The 21,815-nt window shown below is 53.1% G+C and overlaps 4 protein-coding genes and 1 non-coding gene across 7 annotated transcripts; 3 read left to right on the forward strand and 2 right to left on the reverse strand.

Moving 5' to 3' along the window:
• The first annotated feature begins 529 nt into the window (after positions 1-529).
• On the forward strand, positions 530-2,298 carry LOC127603715 (40S ribosomal protein S27-like). The gene is made up of 4 exons (XM_052070255.1): positions 530-680; positions 1,169-1,277; positions 1,342-1,452; positions 2,154-2,298. The coding sequence occupies exons 1-4, from the start codon at positions 558-560 to the stop codon at positions 2,180-2,182; spliced, it is 372 nt and encodes a 123-aa protein (XP_051926215.1). The 5' UTR covers positions 530-557; the 3' UTR covers positions 2,183-2,298.
• On the forward strand, positions 1,955-2,085 carry LOC127605152 (small nucleolar RNA SNORA35). The gene has a single exon (XR_007963487.1). It is a non-coding gene; the product is annotated as a small nucleolar RNA SNORA35 (small nucleolar RNA).
• A 298-nt stretch (positions 2,299-2,596) lies between the features above and the next one.
• On the reverse strand, positions 2,597-7,620 carry LOC127603661 (small conductance calcium-activated potassium channel protein 1-like). 2 transcript variants are annotated; one of them, XM_052070139.1, is made up of 10 exons: positions 6,947-7,620; positions 4,967-5,650; positions 4,574-4,669; positions 4,213-4,491; positions 3,864-3,985; positions 3,657-3,798; positions 3,487-3,597; positions 3,276-3,403; positions 3,064-3,133; positions 2,597-2,972 (listed from the first exon to the last, which is right to left on the reverse strand). In XM_052070139.1, the coding sequence occupies exons 2-10, from the start codon at positions 5,639-5,641 to the stop codon at positions 2,748-2,750; spliced, it is 1,848 nt and encodes a 615-aa protein (XP_051926099.1). In that variant the 5' UTR covers positions 5,642-5,650; positions 6,947-7,620; the 3' UTR covers positions 2,597-2,747. The 2 variants fall into 2 exon arrangements, with proteins under 2 accessions (XP_051926099.1, XP_051926101.1); XM_052070141.1 differs by lacking the exon at positions 6,947-7,620 and adding an exon at positions 6,003-6,359.
• Positions 7,621-7,706: 86 nt separating this feature from the next.
• Positions 7,707-12,090, forward strand: chrna11 (cholinergic receptor, nicotinic, alpha 11). The gene is made up of 9 exons (XM_052070163.1): positions 7,707-7,856; positions 8,679-8,818; positions 8,898-8,942; positions 9,067-9,176; positions 9,250-9,329; positions 9,764-10,126; positions 10,428-10,514; positions 10,583-10,692; positions 11,321-12,090. The coding sequence occupies exons 1-9, from the start codon at positions 7,805-7,807 to the stop codon at positions 11,915-11,917; spliced, it is 1,584 nt and encodes a 527-aa protein (XP_051926123.1). The 5' UTR covers positions 7,707-7,804; the 3' UTR covers positions 11,918-12,090.
• Positions 12,091-14,059: 1,969 nt separating this feature from the next.
• snx27a (sorting nexin 27a) lies at positions 14,060-20,501 on the reverse strand. 2 transcript variants are annotated; one of them, XM_052070161.1, is made up of 14 exons: positions 20,239-20,501; positions 19,776-20,203; positions 18,410-18,635; positions 17,915-18,107; positions 17,774-17,838; positions 17,384-17,488; positions 17,227-17,305; positions 16,919-17,082; positions 16,723-16,812; positions 15,899-16,048; positions 15,579-15,707; positions 15,399-15,458; positions 15,160-15,208; positions 14,060-14,666 (listed from the first exon to the last, which is right to left on the reverse strand). In XM_052070161.1, the coding sequence occupies exons 2-14, from the start codon at positions 20,099-20,101 to the stop codon at positions 14,596-14,598; spliced, it is 1,707 nt and encodes a 568-aa protein (XP_051926121.1). In that variant the 5' UTR covers positions 20,102-20,203; positions 20,239-20,501; the 3' UTR covers positions 14,060-14,595. The 2 variants fall into 2 exon arrangements, with proteins under 2 accessions (XP_051926121.1, XP_051926122.1); XM_052070162.1 differs by having other exon boundaries at positions 20,235-20,501.
• Positions 20,502-21,815: the final 1,314 nt, after the last annotated feature.

Consider the following 21,815-nt stretch of genomic DNA (forward strand, 5'->3'; position numbering starts at 1 on the left):
ACACTGATGTTTCCAGAAGATTATTAGGGCTGTGGCTGTTAGGAAAAAAAGAAAAAGAAAGCTAATGTTGACTTCTGCCTATCCCAAGAACCTACAGATCACGTTGGTCCAAAACCGTTGCACTGTTAGCAAGCCTGAGAATTGATATACAAAAAAACAAGACATATTTGGTTTTTCAAAATGTAAGAAAGCGTTGACTTCTTCAAATAAGACTTTGTAAGATAGTGCATTGGACTCAGCACGACTTAGATTTGTTCTTGGTTTTACTGTTTGGTGCTCTCTACCGTCTTTATTACCGATTTGTCTTACTGTTTATTGTACATGTTAAATTGCTCCATGTACAGCACGTTGTATGCAGCGATGGCTGTTTGAAAGTGCTCTATAAATACAGTTGACTTGATTATGCTCTTTAGTTGGAATTATTGTTTAAAATCCTATGGCTCTTGTTTTTGCTTATCTGTCTTTATTCTGTGCGTGTATTAATAACTTGTTCGTTTCGTTTCGCTGTGACTTGTAATTCGACTTGTTCAATAAAGATAAAAAAGGACCTCACCAAGATGGCCGCGATGATCGCACCGAAGTCAACACTTCCGGCTCGGGCTCAACGCGAGCGGGGATATCAGGGCCTCGCTTCCGGTTGTGCCTCCTTTTCGGCAGCGGCTATCCTCGCCAACATGCCAGTGAGTATCCGCGTCACCTCATCCAACGACATTTCCCCCGTTTAATGGCGCGTTTGGCGGCGCGTTCACGACTCTACGTTGAGCTGAGACCATCGCGATTCCGCCGGTACCGCCGAAGTCACCCCTGCTGGCTTTTAGTCGCACTTTGTCACAAATGAAACTGCAATTTTGTTGAGCGCATTGAGACTCAAGATGGCGGCGCGCACACGGCAAACATGGAGTCGGTCCAGCCGACCGTGTGTGCTTCGATGATTCACTCCGTCCTTCTCAGTTTCATAAATGTCCCCGTTTTGGGGTATTCTGAAGCTAACTTTGTGAGCTTTGCGGTGTGCCTTAGAGAGATAACGGGTGCGTAAACCGACCGGTAACCCGGAAGCCAAATCCGGAACAACCAGTTGGAAGAAATGAAAGAACGCTCCGATATCTCGACCATAATCGTAGCACGCCTTTAATAATATGATTGCCAATCATTTGTGTCGCCCTGTTAGCTCGCGAAAGACTTGTTGCACCCATCTCCAGAGGAGACGAGGAGGAGGCACAAGAAGAAGCGCCTTGTTCAGAGTCCCAACTCTTACTTTATGGATGTCAAATGTCCAGGTAAGGTGCCTCAACACCGTCACGTGGCTTTGGGCCTCAGAATTGAAGTGCGTGTCTGTTGCAGGATGCTACAAGATCACAACAGTGTTCAGCCACGCGCAGACGGTCGTGTTGTGCGTCGGCTGCTCGACAGTCTTGTGTCAGCCCACCGGAGGAAAAGCACGCCTCACAGAGGGTCGGTATTAACCAGCCCCTAGAACCTGAGCTTTTGATGACTATTTATTTTTTTGTGGCTGTACTTGAGCAACATTCAAGGACAAGGTTGCCCACCAACAACTTCACGTAAAGAGGATGGTTACATCTGCTCAGTATGATGCTGTAGTATGGTTTTCACTGATAATTTAGGGTTGCACTGTTGAAGGGTTAAAAATGTCAGTTTTTTTTTAATCTCATTCTACAGCATCTTGTATTCTATGTTGGCATCCAGCAAACATATGTTAATAAGTCAAAGCAACGTGGTTTTGTTCAATACACTTGTAGTTCTTTAGTTTTCCAGTAAAAGTAAAAAACTTGAAACGAGGACTCGTGCAACGTCTCTTCAAATTTCTAAATGGGTTCACGGTACAATGAGGTACCGATGAAAAGTGTTAGTTTTCTTTATGATCAACCAAATGTTGGTTATGGAACACATGTTAAAAGTCGAAAGCCCAAGTTGGTTTTCTGTTCGATTTGTTTTCCCGCACCGCATAAGTGACTGGACGTCCTGTTTGGTGGTCTTCTAGTCTCGTGATTGTGCCAGATGACCCTCAGTTTGCAGAAGGGTTGAGCGAGACCACTGGCTCCCCCCTTTCGAAGGCTGAGAACAAACATTTAGCTCCCAGCCATTGTAGTCAAAGCGCTAACTATTGTCTTTTTTTTTTTTTTTTTCCTGCTCAGGGTGCTCGTTTAGGAGGAAGCAGCACTAAAATGTTTCCGGTTGGACGAAGGGACAGATTGTGGAAAAAGGATTGCCACCGCGGCACACTTGACCACTGTACCGCCACCACCGAGTTCCTTGTCTCAATAAAATGTTTTGGCTAAATGAATGAGTTGGATTTTTGAAGATAAGTGCTGCAGTGTTTATTAGAAATGACATCCGCCTTTTTTTTCTATGACACTTCACATGCATAAAGTCCCCCCCCCCCCTCAAAAAATATATTTGGAAAATTAAAGCAGGTCTATCCTCAGTTGTTTCTCAGCAAGTTACGAATTATAGATTTAATTGTGCTTAGAAGCGAGTAAAATATAATGAACGGTAAACAAAGTAATGTAGTACACATTGTACGTTTTAATTCCAAGGTTCCATTTCCCCCCCCCCCCCAATTGCTTGTATACCCTCAATGAAAATCATCGGCTTTAACCGGAACCAGAAATGAACACATTGCACTCAATTCATAAAGAACGCCTGCTCTTGAGTAAGCCACCACACTTTTCCGAGCGCTATTTTCCTATCCCGTCAAGGGGGTTAGGGTCAGACGGCCACTTTTGGCTCTACCTGTCCTCCTGCCTGGCGGCGGCGTGGACCTTCTCCCTCTGGCGCAGCAGGTGGCGTATGGAGGAGTTCTGCGTGGACAAGGTGCTGGTCAGCAGCGGCATGAGGCCTCGGAAGCCCTCGCGCAACTCATCCACGTGCTTCTCCAAGCCGCGGACGTGAGCGTCCAACTGGTCCCGGCAGCCCCGCACCTCCGCCAGCACGTCGGACAGCGCCGTCTCCAACTGCCAGAGCGGACGTGCGTCGGTCACCACGAGGGGGCCTTGGCGCTCGGCTTGAGATGGGCAAAGCAGCGAGACCACTTGCCTCTCTCACCTTGCAGAGGTCCACCGGCGCGCCGCCTTGGTCCGCCAGGATCCGCTTGTCCATCTTGACGCGCCGGAGCCTGGACACAGCGACGTGCGCTTTTACCATTGAAATGTTGACCTCCAAAGCGGCAGGCGGGCGGGCGGCCATTCATCGTCGGTCGCAGTGACCAAGATCCGCAAGAGGACAAGAATGATTTAGCCCGAGGCGACGAGTCTTACTGGTGGATGGCGAGCATGAGTTTGCGTTGGTGCGTGCGCACCATGGTGTGGTCTTTCTCCCTCGAGAGTTTGGTGTGCTTGTAGATCAACCAAGTCTCCCTCACCACGTTGGCGGCCGCGATCTTCATCTGGAGCGACAGAAACATCCACGGTGACGCTTTGGCCCGAGAAGCGAGCGCTATGCACGGCAGCGTGAAAGCGGCCAGCAAACCCTTTTGGAGATGTGCGAGTCAATCATGAAGTTGTGAACGTGCTTCTCGGCCCGCGTCAGCTCCAGCTTCCTGGCCACCACCGCCACCACCAGGACGGTGCAGCCGGCCCCCTGCGGGCAGACCTTTTCAAACATTGGTCGCCCCGCGCCACCCCGCCCGGTCTTCTCACCATGATTCCGGTCAGGAGGCAGATGCTGCGTCCGCAGTAGGTGTGAGGCACCACGTCCCCGTAGCCGATGGACAGGAAGGTGACCGACACCATCCACAGGGCCTCCATGTAGTTACTGCTTAGGTCCCGGTAGTTGTGGTGTCTGAAAAAGATGCCCGGTTGAAATCCTTCAATCCTAATTGCGCTTCAAAATGTGGCGGAGGCGACCTCTCGCATACGTGCAGCCCCCAGGCCGCCAGGATCCACAGGGAGACGCTGAAGATCATCAGCACCGTGCCCGGGTAGGTGGTCATCATGGTCTTGCCCACAAAGCGCGCGTTGAAGTGGATCTGACGAGCGTTCGGATTAGCATTATGGCACGCGACTGTCTGGAGCCCATCCAAGGTCAAAGGTCGAGCTAGTCAAAGGTCACGCCTATCCGCCCTATTTGCACCATTGCGGAAGATCCAAAGATCGAAACTCGGGCCCGTTGTCATTTCAACGTCCGCGCTACTCGGACGCATTTTTGACGGGGCGAGACTCGTCGGAAACGTCGGACGGCCGGCGCCCGGGGTACCTTGTTGAGCGCCCCGATGCTCCGCGACGCCGTATCGGTGAAGAGCCCGCTGTGCAGCATCATGGCGCGGGCCGGCAGGTAGAGGCGGAGGAACATGGGCAGCGCCAGCGCGATCTCCAGCTCCGTCTCGGACGGCGCCGCCCGCCGCCGCAAGTAGGCCGGCAGGCCCGCCGGGTACGGATGGATGGCCGCCGCCGCCAGCTCCAGCGCGATCAGGGCCAGGCGCTCCGTGGTCACGGCCACGCGCCAGTCCTCGGCGCCGCTGTCGTGGACGTACAACTGCCGTGGCCGGATCGTCAAACGGTGCCGGGCGAAGGCCGCGCGCGCCCGTGCTCGGGGGAGCTCTCGTTGGTGGGCTTACCTGCACCTCGCAGCAGTGGTAGGCGACGATGAGGCCGAGCAGGACCACGGTGGAAAGGCTGATGACGGATTTGAGCGAGAGCGAGTAGACGGAACTCTGTGGGAGAGACGCGCACAATAGCACGGGGCAAGGCAAGGCAATGGCAGCGGCGCCATTTGAACGGGAACGGAGCAACGGCAATCTGAGCAATGCAATACAGTTGGCAGATTTGCACGGGAATCTGTCTTCTCGTGCAAATCTCCAGATTTGACATTTCTTCAAATGAAGGAAAAGTCCTACTTTGGAATTGAAAAAGAAAAAAACTTTGGAAGCAATTAGGATCAGGCGCTTTGGATGCCGATCACATAGTGGTCCAAAGCGGAAGCTTTTCTCAAAAACTTTCGGGGGGAGTACCTTGCTGTAGACGCTCCACGAGAGTTCCGTTTCCAGGACCATCAGGAGCACGCCGAACATGCCCACGGCGAGCGCGCAGTCGTTGAGCCGCCGCCTGCGCAGGAAGAGCGCCCTCCTGCGCACCAGCCGCCAGCCGATGCTGTGCGTCCTCCAGTGGCGCTCCTCCTTGGCCCGGCCTTTGCGCTCGGGGCTGCAGTTGCGGGGCGCCCCCGGCAGGAGACCGCGCTCACGATCCGCCGCCGACTCTTTGCCGGGCGGGGGTGCCTCGTCGTCCACGCCGCCGATCCAAATCTCCGGGAGGCTCCGCCCCGTCTCCGAGGAGGGAGGGGGTCTGGGGGGCCCACCGGAGCTTTTGGCGGGGGCGCCGTCATGAAAAGCGCAGCCCTTCTCCCGCGGCCCGGAAGCTCCCGCGCTCTTTCGTGCCCGCTCCTTCCCGGAACGAGCCTGCCGTCGCTTCTCCTTGCATTCGGCGCGCTGGGGGGAGCGCGGCCAGGCTCGGGCGCACAGCTGGCCGTTGTACAAAGGCGCGGCGGCCGCGGCCCGGGTGCGGTCCGGCCACGCGGCGCGGCCTGGGTGCGTCCCGCACGCAGGGGGGTGGCCCAGGCGGGGTGAGAGCGTCCCGGCGGGGGGCGGCGGGCAAATGTTGACCGTGGAGGTGGAGGAGGAGCGCTCCATGGTGAGCGGCTGGAGAAGGGGAGAGAGGGAGGACGTGTTAGAAAGAAGAGCGCCCGCTTCACGGGACGACTAACCCCTTTGCAGTCGCTAAATAGAAAAAAAAGCAAAAAACATCCTCATCTCATCGTTTCAAAGGTGTCGACCATTTTCGATTGGGCGATTTCTCAAAGAAACAGAGAGCCACGGCACGGCCGACCAACAGAAGCGAGGATTCCGCTCGACATCCATCAAGTTCTTTTCATGGCGTTTGTAGAGCTTTTCAGAAAGATGGATTCCCGCAGCACGTTGGATTTACAGCATGGAAAATATTCGCCATCCCATTTGTCCCACAGACAACACTACGAGTTTGTGACTACGTTACCTTTTCGAGATTTGCTATTTCTTCAAATTTGACAAAGTCCTACTGCCTCTGGAACTGAAAAAGAAAAAAACGCTTGCGCTGTTGCACGTCCTTCCTTTAAGCCAACAAGAAGGTCAAGATGAATCGGAGAAAAAAAATAATAATAAGAAAACGGATCGAGTGCAACGCGCATCGGTGGCGTGATGTCATCAGATCATCAAATTCAATAAGCGCGGACACGCTCCCTGGAACAAAGTCCATGAGCCGCCTGCTCATGAGCGAGCTCCTCCCTTCGATTCCACAGGAGGTTACCCACCTCTCCCGTATATCACGCCGACGTGTGACCACACGCGCACTTCTATCCACGTCCTGCCCCAAGCAGTTATTCCCTCGCCATCGGGACGTCTCGGTTAAAGCCGGCCGGGCTTAGCGCGAGCTCAACGAGCAGATGTCGCAAAGGCAAACAATCATCCGTCTACGCGCCGTGCCAAAAATCACACGGCTATTTAGGGCCCGAGCAAGCCCGAGTGAAACGCCGTCGTTTCTTTGAGAAAACGCCGGCTCCACTCAGCAACGTGACCTTGACCCACCCAAAAGTCTGAAGAAGCCGTGCCCGGAGACGCCGCGCACGTCTGCCGTTTTAGTCGGAAGCGGCCATTTGAGGCGACCAATCTTGGGGGGTCACTCAAAGATGAACTACTCCTCAGGAAAGGCGGATCATTTAGCCCTTAAAGCCGCTTGCATTTCACACCATGAAATTGGGGAGGCTTTTTTGAAGACCCACAAAAAAGCCACGCCCAAAATGTAGCAAGGGTGCCATTTTGAACCCCAAAGAGATTCGGAGATGACTCATGCAGATGGACTAACTCAATACAAGACGTTTTTTTTGGAAATGTTTCTGCTGATACTAAGAGTTATGAGTATCTATCGGACAGATTAAACTTTAATCAAGAGAGGCGGCATACTTAGGAGCTTATGAAATATCAAACTCCTTGGGCGAACGGGTGGAAGGTTAAGCGCTAAAGTCATAACAACCACATCCCCTTGGGTTATTTGTTCAAATCCGCCTGACAGATGACAGATGGACCTGCAGATATTAGGGGGGGGGGGTCCGGCGAGTAGCAGGATAAAGAAGGGTATTATCTAATCAGAAGGCAAAGTGTATTAAAGGCAGGTTGACGGGGTGGGCGCTGGGCGAGAGAGCCAGAAGGGAGCCGTACGGCCATAAAAGAGGCGCTTGGAGGTTTCCTTCATAGAGTTTGCAGGCGCCCGCGTGGCTTTTCTGCGGGTGCCCCGGTTTGCTCCCCCATTTCAAACACAGGCGGGGCAGGCCCCAGGTGCAATTGTGACTCCCGAATGGACGGATGACTTGCTCTGGGAAAATGAGCCGTCGCCAACTCTTTAGTCGGCTTGGGCAGCCAAAGGTGACTTTTTGGAAGAAGCCGTCCTTGACGGCGGCTCCTTATTGGGCCAGGCCGTCTCAGGAGACGAGTCCATGCTGCTTTTCTTGCAAACATCCTGCCGGCCCATCGCCGACCAGCGCTCCAAAAGCCGGCGCTTTTAGCGCGTCTCGTCTCCTTTGCGTGTGCGGGCTGTGCCGCCGCTCTTCATTTGGTCTGGTCTGCCACCCCCCCCCAAAAAAAAAGAATCAAGCCCCCGCCCCCTGACGGCTTCCTTTGAGTTGCTGTTGCGCCGCGCTCTCCCTTTGAGTCCCACCTCTCCCTCTCAGTCTGCTCCATCCCTGCCTCCTCCTCCTCATTCTTGGCTTTCCGTCTGTCTGCCGCCGCTCTTCCTCCTCAGCCTCGCCTCCTCCGTCGAGCAGGATGTGGCGTTCGGCGGCTCTGCTGGTCTCGGGAATCTCGGCGTTGATCCACGGTGAGCTCTTGCTGATATTCGCATAGCGCAACGGAAGGGGCAGGATGCCGTTTGCTCCGCTTACTCTCGGCCAGAGTGGGAAACGACGCGGCGAGGCGCGTCATCTTCTCGTGTGACTCATAGGCAAACTGAAGCGGGGGGGGGGGGGGGGGGGGGCATCAATGGAATCGCACGTGTGGCTCGTCGCTCTTTCATCTTGCCGCATCCCTCGCGTTTGCCAAAGCGCGCGTCGGGCAAACTTGACAGCATCTCACGTGTGCGTTTGTCGTCGCCGTAAAGCGGCCCCGAGCCAGATGACGGAGAGATTGGGATTGACAAAACAAACAAAGGAAGACGACTCACGCACGTGCGGTTGTGCCATCTGTAAAGCTGAAGTGAGGTCGATGCCGGAGTTGCGGAAATAAACGGGCCGTTTCATCCGATTTTTCTCCTGATAATCACTGGCATTCGGTTTAACCATCCATCAATTTTCTCGATTCCTCCGCTGAAGCTGAGAAGCGCGCAGTGGCCACACTCGCCACTAGAGCGGCGGCGTCCAACTCATTTTGGGAGCGGGCCACATTGTCCTTTCCCATGAAGAATTTTGTCATCATCATATCTTGCGATGCCAGTACCGGATCCATCGCTTGGCGGCATGACTAGTGTCTAAGAGGTCTTGATGTGAATTTGGCCAAAGCCGATAAATGTGGAGTCATCTGCGCAAATGACACCAAAAAAGTCCAATTGATGGTTTGCCCACCACAAAGCTTTTGGCCCCACCCTATGAGCATCCGTTTTGTGGTTTGTTGGTTAATTGGAGCTGAAGCGAGTCTCCTTTTGCAGTGGCTTGGGGGGGTCCCCACCAGAGAAATCTGCTGAAGAGCCTGCTGAAGGACTACAACCGCATGGAGCGCCCCGTCGGGAATGACTCGCACCCGCTCACGGTCACCTTCTCGCTCAGTTTGATCCAGATCGTGGACGTGGTGGGTGCGCGGCCGCCCACGTGGCCAAGTTTGGCCTTGAAAATGCTGACGGGCGTTTGCGCTTGCTTTTGGCCGGCAGGATGAGAAGAACCAGGTGCTGACCTCCAACATGTGGCTGCGCATGGTAAGCGAATCGATCAGCCTTTGCCTTCATTACAATGCAATTTGTTTGGGGGGGGGGGGGGGGGGATACTACACTGAATGAGAAACCCCATGACATGCATGCATGCGCATGTGTCTCTGTCAAGAGCTGGTTCGACCACTACCTCCAGTGGAACCAGAGCGAGTATCCCGGAGTTAAAAACCTTCGCTTCACCACCGAGCAAATTTGGACGCCAGATATTTTGCTGTACAACAGGTGAGCATCAAACGCACGCGCACGCGCGCACGTAGACGTTGACGCGGCTCTACTCACACGATGTCATCCTCAGCGCCCACGACGACTTTGACTCCACCTTTAAGACCAACGTCCTGGTCAACTCCAGCGGCTATGCTGAATATTTGCCTCCGGGTGAGTCGCTCGCACTCGCCGACCCAAAAGCAAGCCTGAAAATGGCAGCAAAAGGGAGAGAGACGTCAGAGCGGATTGACTTGGGTAAAATCACAACTTTTTTTTTCTCTGTTCCCAGTCGGATCATTAGGGGGAAAAAAAAAGTCCTCATTTTCAAAGTCACAATGTGACGAAGCTCGCTTGTGAATTTCTTTGCTTGCCGAAATCCAAACGCAAGTACAAAGTTGGACCGACGTCAGTCATCATTTCAGTTGAACAATTATTTGGAATTCTTAGCGCGTGCAAAATGTTCCATTGAGTGAGAGAGAAAAAAAGGAAATATTGTGGGAGAAGCAGAAGGCCCGAGCGCTAGGCAGTCGACGACCTTTTTGGGCGAAAAGGAAGAGCAAATCTGCACCTACCGCAGGCGTTGATCAGGCGCGTCCTCCTCCCAGGCATCTTCATGAGCACGTGCAGCGTGGACGTGCGCTGGTTCCCTTTCGACGTCCAGAAGTGCGTCCTCAAGTTCGGCTCGTGGACGCACGACGGCCGGCTGCTGGACCTGCGGATGAAGCGGGCCGACGTCTCGGGCTACGTGCCCAACGGCGAGTGGGACCTCATCGGGGTGCCCGGCGCCCGCAACGAGCGTTTCTACGATTGCTGTCAGGAGCCCTACCCGGACGTGACCTTCGTGGTGACCGTGCGGCGAAGGACGCTCTACTACGCCCTCAACCTGCTCATCCCCTGCATGCTGATGTCCTCCATGACGCTCCTCATCTTTGTGCTGCCCGCCGACTCCGGGGAGAAGATCTCTCTGGGTGAGCAAAACAATCCAAATGCGACAAATGCATTTCAGGACGGCTCTCTTTCCGAATAAGGAGAAATGAAACGCAGCCATATAGTAACCCAATAAAACGGACATTAAAAAAAAGTCCAGAACAAACTCAACGCCTCTTCTATGTAAGGACACGCAAGGGCTCGTTCCAAATATTTTCTTTTGGGCCCGCTAAGCCTTTTTTGGCAAATCGTTGGCATTTGGAGTTGCGCGCTACACGACTGTACGTCAAAAAAACTATTTCGGGGATGAGCCTGATTCAAGATTTGTTCCCCCCCCCCAAGGCATCACCGTCTTGCTGTCACTGACCGTCTTCATGTTGCTGGTGGCCGAGATCACGCCGGCCACGTCCGACTCGGTGCCGCTCATAGGTACGCCTTTTTGCCGGGAACGAAGGGGACTTTCAAATTCAAGGTAGTCCCGTTGTCTCCTCTTCCAGGTCAGTACTTTGCCAGCATCATGATCATCGTGGGTCTGTCCGTCATCGCCACCGTGGTGGTCCTGCGGTACCACCACCACGATCCCAACGGAGGGAACATGCCCAAATGGGTGGGTGAGGCTGAACCCGCTTGAACGGACGCCTTTTGGACCGCATCGCTGCCCTCGCTCAGTGCCGCAGCTCGACTTTGTGACCGCGAACGGCTCCCGCGCCCAAAGTAGCGCATCGGGACATCCGGCCGTTTCTGGCCGGAGGCGGTCGCCATCCGAAAACCCGCATGGTTTTCGGGCCGGCGATGTAGCATCCGCGCGGCACTTTGGGGGAAGCGGCGTTGCCCTTCCAGGTCGGTACTTTGGCTCTGCGTCGACTTTGCGCCGTTGCTGATCGGAAGGGAGCCAAAAAGTCGGAACTGCGTCAATTCGTCATCAGATGATAGACACAAAACACATAGATGTATTTTCCCCATTGGGCATTTCAAGATTTGAAAATAAGAGGAAAATTGTTGAAAATGTATGGGGGGCCAGTGAAGGGATGCCAGAGTTCTGCGCTCCCTCTTACAAGTGGCGGTCAGGAGGCCAGCGGCGGCATTCTGGAGCAGCTGGAGGCGCTTCATGGAGGAGCGGCCGACTGAACAATGGCAGCGATTCGCCGCTCAATGAATGACTTTTTGGCAGACGGGGAAGCACTTACCTCTGTCCTTGTGCTGAAGGGCGCTCCCTCCGAACCTCGTGTGTCCAGGTGAAGCTGGTCCTTCTCCAATGGGTGGCCTGGTTCCTGCGGATGAAGCGGCCCGGCGAGGCGGAAAAGCCCCGGCGGCCCCCTTGCGCCCCCCACCTACGCCGCTGCTCATCGGGCTCCGGCAGCGGGAGCATCCCCAACCACGGCAACCCGCCGCAGCCGCAGCCACAGAATCTGGCCCACCTCCACGTGCAGTGCAGCGCCAACGGCAACGGGAACCTGCTCTACTTCCAGGGGACGGAGGAGCCCGCGCTCTCGTGCGGCAGCATCCCCGCGGGGCCCCGCGGCCCGCAGCCCGGCCTCTGCGGATCCCCGCCGCCTCCCGCCCCCCAGCCGGACGGGGTCAGGCGCCCCGCCGCCGCCGTCTCCGGAGGGGACCCGCTGCTTCAGGCCATCCTGGAGGAGGTGCGCTACATGGCGGATCGCTTCCGCCGACGGGACCGGGCGGAGCGCGCCGCCGACCAATGGAAGTTTGCGGGCGCCGTCATCGACCGCCTGTGCCTGGTTGCCTTCAGCGTCTTCAACATCATCTGCACCATCTCCATCCTCCTGTCGGCGCCCAACTTTGCCGACGCCCTTTCCAAAGACTTTGTCTGAAAAGCCGCCCAGGGGGAGCAAAGCGGATGAGGGGGAGTTAGGGTATCGAGCGGGCTCGGGTCCACGTTGGCGGCTGGGCTTCTAGAGCGGGAGACAAAGGAAAACGTGGCATTTCTTTGCGCGAGACCGACCCAACTCCGTGACGGAAACGGAAAGAGATCAGAGCTGCGAATAGCATCAGAACAGGCCGAAACACTACATTGGCAAGAGCGGCTGTTACGGTGAACTTGCAGGACACATAACTGAAAAAGGGAAGATTGCCAGATTAGCCAGATTGCAAAAGGTACGGTCAGAGGAGCGTCACAGGGATTCAAAGCAAACTAAACTCAACATGTTCTCACGAGCGACGCGAGAGCCCTGAAGAATTTGAAGCCAATTAGACGGAAGATGGCGCCGAATCTACAAGGACGACAAACACCCATCACCAGCACATTCGGCAATATATATTCGCCAACTTTATTTAAAATCATGTTACAATTTATTACTCTACAATTGTCCATTCCGACTTTGATCGCCTTACGAGTCGTGAAATGAGGTGCCCCCCACAAACACACACACAATTAAAAGTATCATGGAAAAGCCCTCAACAAAAAACAGCACTTGGATCTGCGAAAGACATCAGAAAGACATCCTAAATCATGGCTTCTTTCTTTCTTTTAGTCACGGCCCGATCGCAGGCTACATCCATTGAAAAACTGACGAGTTTGCGCAGAGGAATTCAAACAAACAAACAAACAATGGTGAAATGAATCCAACAAAGCCTGCCGCTATGTGATGGACAGAACCTCCAAATAACCGCTCTGGGGAAGGTGCAAGTGTGTGTGTGTGCGCGCGTGCGAGGTCCGTGACAAATGTACATGTTCTGTCCGTCAAAGTGAATGTAAACGTTCAAATAAAATCAAAAGGACAAAACCAAGGTGGCCTCGGTGGAGAGAAATCCGTCGTCCATTCCGAGTTAATTCTGCTCATCGGGGAATTTGGTGAGCAACTCGGGCTCAGCGGGCGATTGTTGTTTGTGTACATTTGCTATCCGTCCTCCCATTCTCAGATTTGCCCCTCGTGCTTAGCGACGCAGATGCGCTAAGCGCTAACTTGTCAATGAGGGACCCATTTAAGGCTAGTCTTGACTAATTGTGCGCTAGCTTCCATTGGACTTCAATACGCAATGTTCCGACGCTCTTGGCACACAACATCTAGCGGGATCCGTAAGATTCTCGTCGCCTCAAACAAGGTGACATTCAACTCGCTGATGGCGGAGAATGAACGCGCGCACACAAACATCAAACGCGCACACACAAAGTCCAGGCCTGGATGACAATGACAAGCGGAATGAGCCGATTTGCCGGGACTGCTGATGCTGCTGCCGTGGCAACCATATCGCAGCGTAATGAGAGCAGAGCAACCTGATGAGGAAGAGGAAGACGGGGATGCGCAGGCGAGCAAGCGCGCTCCGTCTCAAGATCGAAAAGGAGGGGGGGAGGGCGGCGGACGAGAGAAAAGGGTTCATCCATCCTCTAAATGACCCCATTTCCTCCATTTGTGCTCAAATCATTGCCTGCCATTTGCCCTTCCGGAAATAAACCACGGTGATGATCTTATCGGAGGTCCTAAGCGCCCGCGGAGCAGACGTGACAGGCTGAGGTTGAACAGAGAAACCCAAGTGTACACCCAAATTTCGTTGTATGCGTTCGGCATCATTCCAGTCCTAGACTCCTCACGAGTAACACAATTCAGTGCACCAGTCGAACGGCTGTGTCGAATTAGCAAACGCTTTTTTCTGCAGGTATTGTGCCATGTTTGGCCTTGAAGGCAATGAGTGCAACCACTACTAGTAGATCCCGATTGGCTACTGGGCCCACTTGGTGGCCCGCTCCTGCACAAGACACCATCAAGTGCTTATTGCTCGTCGTGAAAAACTCGACTCCAAATTCAAATGCTGATGTTGGTGCATTCATTAGTGCGCTGAATTATTTTACTGAAGACATCGATAAATGCTCCAATGGCTTTCCATACAATTCATGTTCCGTCAATAAATCAATAATGATAGCTCTTATTAATCTGGATTTGATCAGCTTGTTAAATGTACACAATTACAACAGTTACATGTTGTTTCACCTGCGGGTTTTTTTTTGACAAAACAACAACAACAACAACAACAAGATAAACCCCAGACCCTACTGATAGAAAACTTTGTTCATGTCTGGCGTCGGACTTTGCATCTTTCGGTCTCGCAGAAAAAAAAAAAAGAAGAAAAAAAAGAATTCCCTCCTTTTTGCTTCCCGCTGTCAGTGGCATGGGCTCGCCGGAGGCCAAGTACGTAATCCCGCCGCCGACGGTCCCGTTTCCAGAATGCGCTTCTGTCCGTCGCCCGCCGAACCGACGCGGGAGAGCGGCGTCTCGCAGACGCTCGGTACGGAGATCCAGGAATTCGGTGAAAGCCGAATCCCCTTCATCGCTCATCTTGCTAAGTGTCCCTGGCTTAGTGCGCGACGCGTTCCTCTTCCCTCCCCTTGCGGAAAAAAGAAAAGCTCGATCCCATTTTAAGATTCGTCAGGGGGTGCGGCCCGCCTCCGCCCATCCCTCAAATCTTGCTGGGCTGGACGGGCGCGCTCTCGCTCTCGGGGCGGGTGTGACGATGCAAGCGGAATGTGGGGACGGATTTGCGGCGTTACGTTCGTTTAAGATGTGGCGATCTCCCCCCCTAGGTGGCGCCATCCCTTCTGCTGCGTCTCCAGGGGCGACAGAAACTCTGCAACACAGAGCCACGGAGGAAAGAACACGTCACCGGCGGCATACGGTCGGGCCCGGGACATCCTCGCGCGGCCCCCGCGGCACCGGACACGGGTCGCCGCGCCTTTCCCAAACGCAATCTCAGAGGAGCCGTGATTTGAAGCTCCAAATGGGCCACCCGTAGGCCTTTTCCCACCCAAAACAAGCCCGGTGCTCGTCGGGCGCTTAGTTGGCGCTCAACAAGTTCGTACAAAGAACGCGTTTGGTTTTCCGCCGGCAAAGAGCCGAGTCGTGATGTCATTGCGAAGAGAGGGCCTTCGCTATTCGCAATCCCGTCTGCAAGGCAACTTAGCGTAGCATCTATTCTAAAATCTCCCCTTACTATGCTGGTCCTTTCAGGCTTTTTCAAGCAAGAGCGCGGACGCCGAATAAGTCACTTGAACAATTCCTCCCCTTGTGCTTCGGCTCGCAAGTTCCGAAGAATGTTGTCATTTCAGGTTTTGCACGCCTACCGTTGTTGCTGCAGTTTTGGTTGTCTTTGTCAGAAGCCTCTTCCTCAACCTGAGAGAAAAGACCACTGCAATTAATTCAGGGCGTGGACGCGCACACGCACACACACACAGACGTTTTCTGTCTGGGTGTTTCCAAAGATAAGGTGAAGAAGAAGCCATTTTTAGACATTTGAAGTCAGGAGTCACGCGCTTCCCCCCCACCCCCCCCCGGAACGGGAAAGGAAAGGAGCGGTCCCTACCTGCTTCCTCCACTTGAGCTCACAAAACACCCGCTCGAAGCACTCGTGCATGTAGTTGAACTGCCGCACAAAAGGGACACACAAGCAAGTCAGCGCGGGGGGGAGCTTTTTGTTCTCTTCGCTTTGATCCCAGCGGTTTGCCGGCCGATCGAGCGCGTGCATCGGCGGGGCTCCACTCACATAGGGAGTGAAAATCTTGACCCAGCGAGGCTTCTTCTCCCCTCGGGCGTACTCGAAACAGAAGGCCATGCCCTCCTCGTCCGTGTCCCAGCGCTGCATCTCGCCCCACTCGAAGGCTATCACCTGGTTCTGAGAGGGAGCAGGGGCGCAGCGGGAACTTTTATAGCCGCTCGCGGGTCATTATTTCAAGTCGACAGCGCAGAAAATGAACAAACCACTTATGATGTCAGAAATTTGTCAAAGAGTAATCGTTGACGAATGGCCTCATGGGCTCATTGTCGGCGAAGCGCGGCAAAGCGCGGCAGCCGGCGCGCGCTCACCTCCAGCGCGCCGTCCTCGGTGCACGCGTGCAACTTGAAGTGATGGATGCCGACGGCCGCGACCACGTGGCCCTTCCTCCGGGAGTCGCAGGAGCAGTGGGGGAAAGCCACCTCGTTGTAGCCCTGGCACGTGCGCAGCTGGCTCAGGTACTGGCGGCCCACACACGCACACAAAATGACATCGCCGTTATCAGCTCTGAGCCCTCACTAGGAATCGGGGCGTCTCAAATGATTCTTTTTTTTTTTTTTTTCAGGAACCAACCGGCCATGAGAATGACCCTTTCTGCAATTGATGAGGAAAAACAACAACAAAAAAAGACAATGCTATACATATACAAGCTAACCGGAATGGCTAACGGCTCGTTTCCACTCATGTTAGCCCAGAGGAGTAGTGACGCCATTTCTGAAAAATAGTCACACCAACTGTCCTATAGTTTTTATTTCATGTAGAAAACTTTTTTTGTGGTTACATTTTCTCAAATACTGCATATGATATTCAGACATACATTTTGAGGGGGGGGGGATTGTTTCAAATTTGTTTTAATTATAAATACTTCCAAAATAATCGATTGACCAGGAAGCCGCATTTGTATTTTTTAAACTTCAATTCATATATATCTTTTTGAAATTCATAGCATCGGCCCGTGAGACTGAAATGAGACAGCGTTTCATGCCTATTGCTAACACGCCGGGGGGGGGGGGGGGGGGGTATTCTAAATGCTCTTTCTGTTCATCTTTGTGAACTTGCAGTCATGGCTCTAGTATGTGTCGTCGCACTGCCCCGAGCCCCCCGGCACGGACAAAGATGGTTCTGTGGCACTGACCGTGGCCATCTTGCGCTGCTCTGCCAGCTTCTGCAGCTGGTAGGATTTGTCCTCCGTTTTTATGAATCCCTTCTTCACATCATCCAGCGCCTAGATGGCAATGGTGGAGAGAGGAGGGGGCGGGGAGCGGGGGGGATAAATAGACACGTTTTTCTTCCTTCGCTGGCAAAAAGAGTCCGATGAGACTAATGGTTACCTGGTGAAAGCAGTAGTGCAACGCCAGCGGGTTGTCTCGGAGCAGGTCCTCCTCCTGGAAGCTGAAGAGCCACTTGCGAAGTGCCAGGCAAGTGCCGGGCACGGCCGACGTGTAGTTCTGTACATAAAGCTTGTGCGGGAACTCGTTGGGCGCCAGCTTTCGCACTTGCAGTGGAAGACAAGAACGAGATCATATAGTGACTGTATTGAAAAAAAACTAGGATCTATGTACACACACACACGAGGATGGATGCATTGCTGAAAGCTTGGGTTCACGTGACAACTAAATAAATCCAAGTAAGCTCTTACCAAAGGTATGATTGATGACCTCAAACAGGGCAAAGTAGCTGGCCATAATGCTGTCCATTCCCACCTTCACCACCAAGGCCTACAAGGAAGCACACTCCTTCGTGTTAACTACATCGACATTTGGGGGGAAATGGGCTTGCGGCGGGGTCCCCTGCACCTGGTAAACTTGATCCGTGGTGCCGTTCTTGCGCACCCTGACAGAAATGGTGGTCTTGTCAGGCAGCGCCACGCGCAGCTCCACGTCTGTCACGCCGTTGTAGTTCTGCGCGGCAAAAACAAAGACGAGCGCGGCTTGTTGCATGCCTGCTGAACCTTGACACCAACGAGGGCCCTGTCATGCTCTCCTGTATTCATTTGGCAGGTTTTGCCTCTATTGGCTTGACTGCAACGTGCGGATTCCTTTGAGCTCATGATATCATGAATCCCACCCCCCAACCCTTTGTGTCCGAAAATCGACTTGACAAGCAGCATAGTTTGCTGGACTTCCCAGCAGCTAGGATTTTCTACGGTTGTATACGGCGCATTTAATACAGAGCAAGTCACGTACCTCGTCTGATTCCGAGAGAAACTCCTGCATGATGTCGCTCTCCCCGATCACTCGTACAGAACAAACTAGATGTATGGGGGGGGGGGGGGGGGATATAATGAAATAAAGGTCTTTAGGGCCTCAAAACGTCAACGCGCGCACCTCTCTCCAGGTATTCTTCCAGTCCGCGGCGGCGGGCGTCCAGCTGCTGCTCGGAGAGCGAGAAGGGCCACTTGCCGGGCAGCTTGGGGAAGTTGAAGTTGGAGAACTCGCGCTTCAGGTTCTGGCTGAGGATAGCAAACTCCCGGTAGCGCTTGGAGCACAGCTGCCGGCCCGACATGTACACGTTGTATACCTAAGAAGAGGCAATCGCACGGCAGTGTCATAAGCTGCGCCTTCTTAGCACTTGTCAGAAGCTTAAATATGAAATCTCTCCAAGAAATGTGCAGAAGCATCACTACTCTAGCTCACGCGCTCATGGTGACCTACATTTTTTTTTCAAAGTACTTTTTGGTGAACATGAAACTGATATGATGCCTAAAGTGAGACAAAAATAGATGACACTCATAACACATACTTCTGAGGTAGGAACCTCGTATGAGGGTGCTGCCGGAGCGCATGGTGCCCCCCCCCCCCTGCCCCACAACGGGTACTCACCACAAACCTCTCGGCGTGCTGCTCCACGTGCTTGTAGGTGGGGATGGAGATGGGCACGGCCTGTTTGTCGCTGTAGTCGTAGTTGGGCTGGATGTCCTCGCCCCCCTCCAGGCCCTCAACCTCCTGCGGCGGGACCGACAGCACGGCCAGGACCAGCTCCTTCTCGCCGGCGCGAATCAGGTCCACCACCTGCTTGTGGGTGGCGCCCTCCACGCTCACGCCGTTGCTGGACAAAACACACGGCGCCGCGTTAACTTACAGATACAGTATACGCTGCCTGGCTGAAGGCATTTCTGGAGCCGAATGTGTCTCACTGCGGTGTTTTTTGTTTCGTTTTCATCAAAGGCTCGACTGTAAAGTACTCCCTTTGAAATCGCTCCCCAGTGACCATGTACGCCAGGCAGATATGAGAGCAAAACCACACTGGCTGCAAAATGCCGACTTGCAAAACGGATTCATTTTTCAAATGACGTCAAGTGGCCCAACACCCAAACACTCTTTTCGCCACTTGACATTTCTGATGGCTAAGCAAATGAGGAGCAAGCTCGTTTCAGTTCCCTCCGTGCGATTTGAGCTTTTCGGATCCCCAGGGTGACTTTCAGATAGGAGGATATATTCTGGAAAAATGACTTTTTAATTGCTTGCATATAAATAGGGTCTCTAGAGTCATCGATGATCTAAAACACGCTGGGGGTCTTCCAAGTCGGGTGCCCTGGAGCCCCTATCCAGCCTGTTTTATAGGTCTCTGCTCCGACACATCTGATACAAAGGACCAGAGTCATGAGCAGAGTCCCGCTTTCTGACGAGCCGGATACCGGAGGACTAGATTTTGACACCTGTGCGTGTGAGTTAAGCGCTATCTATTCAAATCGTTATTTGGCTTCAGACCTCAAAGGACCATCGCAAGGCACATTTAGAGTACGAATGTTTTTGTGAAAGCTCCGTAAAAGAGGGCTGGAAACATACACCGCGAAGGCGAGTCGGCGGGCCAACGCTGCGGTTCACTATTCTCAAGAGCCACCGCGGTTCAAAGGGGCAAAATCTCGGTTAAACGCCAGAAAGGCCGCCTTCCAAATCTCGAAGTCGCGTAGAATGAGTGCGTCCGGGTGAAAACAACCGCGGGCTGTCTCGACGAGACGCTAGCTACCTGGGCTAGCTGCTTGGCTGGAGCTAATCAACACGTACAGCCCGGAGTGGAAGTTATATAAACTGATTGACGTCGAACGTAGCCCCAGTATGCCTTTTTTATTTAAAACCATGTCTGTGGCTAATAAACACACGCTTAAGGGGGGGGGGGGGGGGGAGGCAACAGTTAAACGTCAAGGCTAGCGTCGGTGGCTGCCAGTCGGTGACGAAGCCGACTTACACCTCCAGGATCCGGTCACCTTTGGCGATGCCCGCCCGGTCCGCAGCCCCGCCGGGCAGCACGGCGCTGACGTGCTGGAGAGGAGCGTACAGTTCCCCGTTGATGCTCCGCAGCTGGCCACCTTCGCTGACTTGCCCGCGGACGTTGAAGCCATAGCCCGACTCGGACTTGACTATCCGTACCGTCCGCGGACCCGAGGTGGCCGTGGCCGTGGCCGGGCTGAGGGCCGCGGAGCCCATCGCCGGTGCGGTCGACGCCACCGGGCCGTTGTGTTGGGATACCGAAGGGAGAGGCGGTCGCGTTTCATCGCTCCCGACATCCGCCATCTTATCCACAGGCCCCCGCTGACTGCCCTCCGGTCGCTGCTGGATGTCTGTGGAGCTAATTCAAAACAACGCACTCCCGGCCAGTCCCAGTTGCGGCGTTTACTACCCCCCCCCCCCCCCCCCCCACATACACACACACACACACACACACACACACACACACACCGCGACCGTTGACGACGACCCGCCCATCGAGATCGTCACGAGACACGGCCACACAACGTGACCTCACTCGAGTGCGTCGCCACACTTCTCATGCCTCAACTATGCGACTTCACTTGAACTGACGCCTTGATTTACGTGCTTTCCCACTGCGAGGAAGGAATGTCATTGATCCGTTCTACAAAAAAAGTTTTAAAAAACACACCCAATAAAGAACAAGAAAACAATATTTGGAAACCTTATCACCATAGCATGACACAGAATTCATCAGTTTTTTTCTTCTTGTACTAGAATTAAGTCCAATTGCTACATCAGTACACAAAATGGACATCATGATTGACGTTTTTTCGCTCGCGATTAGAGCACCGACAAACAAGCGTCGAATATTGAACTGACATGTGTGTTCAATATGAATATATACATATTTTATTAAATATTGATTTAACATAAATATATATGGAGGAAACTAATTCAACTTTACCACCAAACGTTCAACGCCTTGCAATCTTCTTCTTTGGATGGCAAATTGAATCCACAGCACCCCCTGCTGGTTTCAGACAAGTAGTGCACCCCGATGCTTCATAATGCGATTGATCGATGAAAACTTAGCACAGGTTGAGTATTTTAGTGGTGTTTATCATCAGCAAACCGATAATATATTGCCATCATCTAGTGTTCAAAATAGAACACGACAATCAAAGAAAAAAGCTTGCAATACACACGCATATTGCAGTGTAACTCAGCAACCTGAATGTTTGCAGAGTAACTCAGCAACGTGAATGTTTGCATTGTAACCAACTGGAAAGAGGGCGTGTGTGTGCAGCTCCTGAGCTGCCATATGACACCTTTGCTCCGGTGTGTGACTTGCAGTCATTTTTTAAAAGCCTGAAAGTGTAAAATTCCTGTCAATCATTGAGTCAAAACATTTAATGAGTGGATTTTATCAAGAGTCCCAGGGGACTAATAAAAGTTGGCTCATCCTCCCTGTTGTGTTATGCAACATTCAGCTGACATGAGGTACAAAGAGAGGTACTCAATGGAATGCTGACGGGTCGATGTGCCTTGTGACTCATGAGCATTCTTTCCTCATGGCAAACGGTAACCTCTATCGGTCTTGAAGAATCCTACAGCGTGCTTGGATCATTCCGGCCATTCCCCAGCATAGTGAGAAGCTGTTATCAAAGTACGAGGGAGTGGCTCCCTCGTACTTTGGCTTCGGTGGCATTTGAACTAAGGTGGGACCTAAGGGTGGGACGAATGATCATTCTTGTGCTGTAGCATATTGAATGATCGCCTAGCAAGTGTATCGCTACACTAGGACAAAAAGTCAACAACTTACCGTCTTATCCTCATTGTGATCTCAAAACATAGACATCACGTTGATACGGCTCACAATAAGGCACCAATATACCAGTATCAATAACGGATACGTGACGTATGATGATACACCTCAAAATCCTTAATCAAAATACAGTGTTTATACACCAGCATCAAATATTGACGTTTTGCATCACTGAAAATGGAACACTCTCAATTATAGCTCATAATACAA

This window comes from Hippocampus zosterae, chromosome 7 (genome assembly GCF_025434085.1).
Source record: "Hippocampus zosterae strain Florida chromosome 7, ASM2543408v3, whole genome shotgun sequence".
NCBI lineage: Eukaryota > Metazoa > Chordata > Actinopteri > Syngnathiformes > Syngnathidae > Hippocampus > Hippocampus zosterae.

What these genes read in the sequence shown, in the direction of transcription:
- chrna11 (XM_052070163.1), top strand. Translation starts at nt 7,805, where the DNA reads ATGTGGCGTTCGGCGGCTCTGCTGGTCTCGGGAATCTCGGCGTTGATC. An exon ending in TGCTGAATATTTGCCTCCGG is followed by an intron (nt 9,330 to 9,763) that starts GTGAGTCGCTCG and finishes TCCTCCTCCCAG; the next exon opens with GCATCTTCATGAGCACGTGC. An exon ending in CGGGGAGAAGATCTCTCTGG is followed by an intron (nt 10,127 to 10,427) that starts GTGAGCAAAACA and finishes CCCCCCCCCAAG; the next exon opens with GCATCACCGTCTTGCTGTCA.
- snx27a (XM_052070161.1), bottom strand. Translation starts at nt 20,101, where the DNA reads ATGGCGGATGTCGGGAGCGATGAAACGCGACCGCCTCTCCCTTCGGTA. An exon ending in CCACGGATCAAGTTTACCAG is followed by an intron (nt 17,306 to 17,383) that starts GTGCAGGGGACC and finishes GCTTCCTTGTAG; the next exon opens with GCCTTGGTGGTGAAGGTGGG. An exon ending in GGTCATCAATCATACCTTTG is followed by an intron (nt 17,083 to 17,226) that starts GTAAGAGCTTAC and finishes TTCCACTGCAAG; the next exon opens with TGCGAAAGCTGGCGCCCAAC.
- LOC127603661 (XM_052070139.1), bottom strand. Translation starts at nt 5,641, where the DNA reads ATGGAGCGCTCCTCCTCCACCTCCACGGTCAACATTTGCCCGCCGCCC. An exon ending in GCCTCCTGACCGGAATCATG is followed by an intron (nt 3,598 to 3,656) that starts GTGAGAAGACCG and finishes GTCTGCCCGCAG; the next exon opens with GGGGCCGGCTGCACCGTCCT. An exon ending in CGCCGGTGGACCTCTGCAAG is followed by an intron (nt 2,973 to 3,063) that starts GTGAGAGAGGCA and finishes CCGCTCTGGCAG; the next exon opens with TTGGAGACGGCGCTGTCCGA.
- LOC127603715 (XM_052070255.1), top strand. Translation starts at nt 558, where the DNA reads ATGGCCGCGATGATCGCACCGAAGTCAACACTTCCGGCTCGGGCTCAA. An exon ending in TATGGATGTCAAATGTCCAG is followed by an intron (nt 1,278 to 1,341) that starts GTAAGGTGCCTC and finishes TGTCTGTTGCAG; the next exon opens with GATGCTACAAGATCACAACA. An exon ending in AAAAGCACGCCTCACAGAGG is followed by an intron (nt 1,453 to 2,153) that starts GTCGGTATTAAC and finishes TTTCCTGCTCAG; the next exon opens with GGTGCTCGTTTAGGAGGAAG.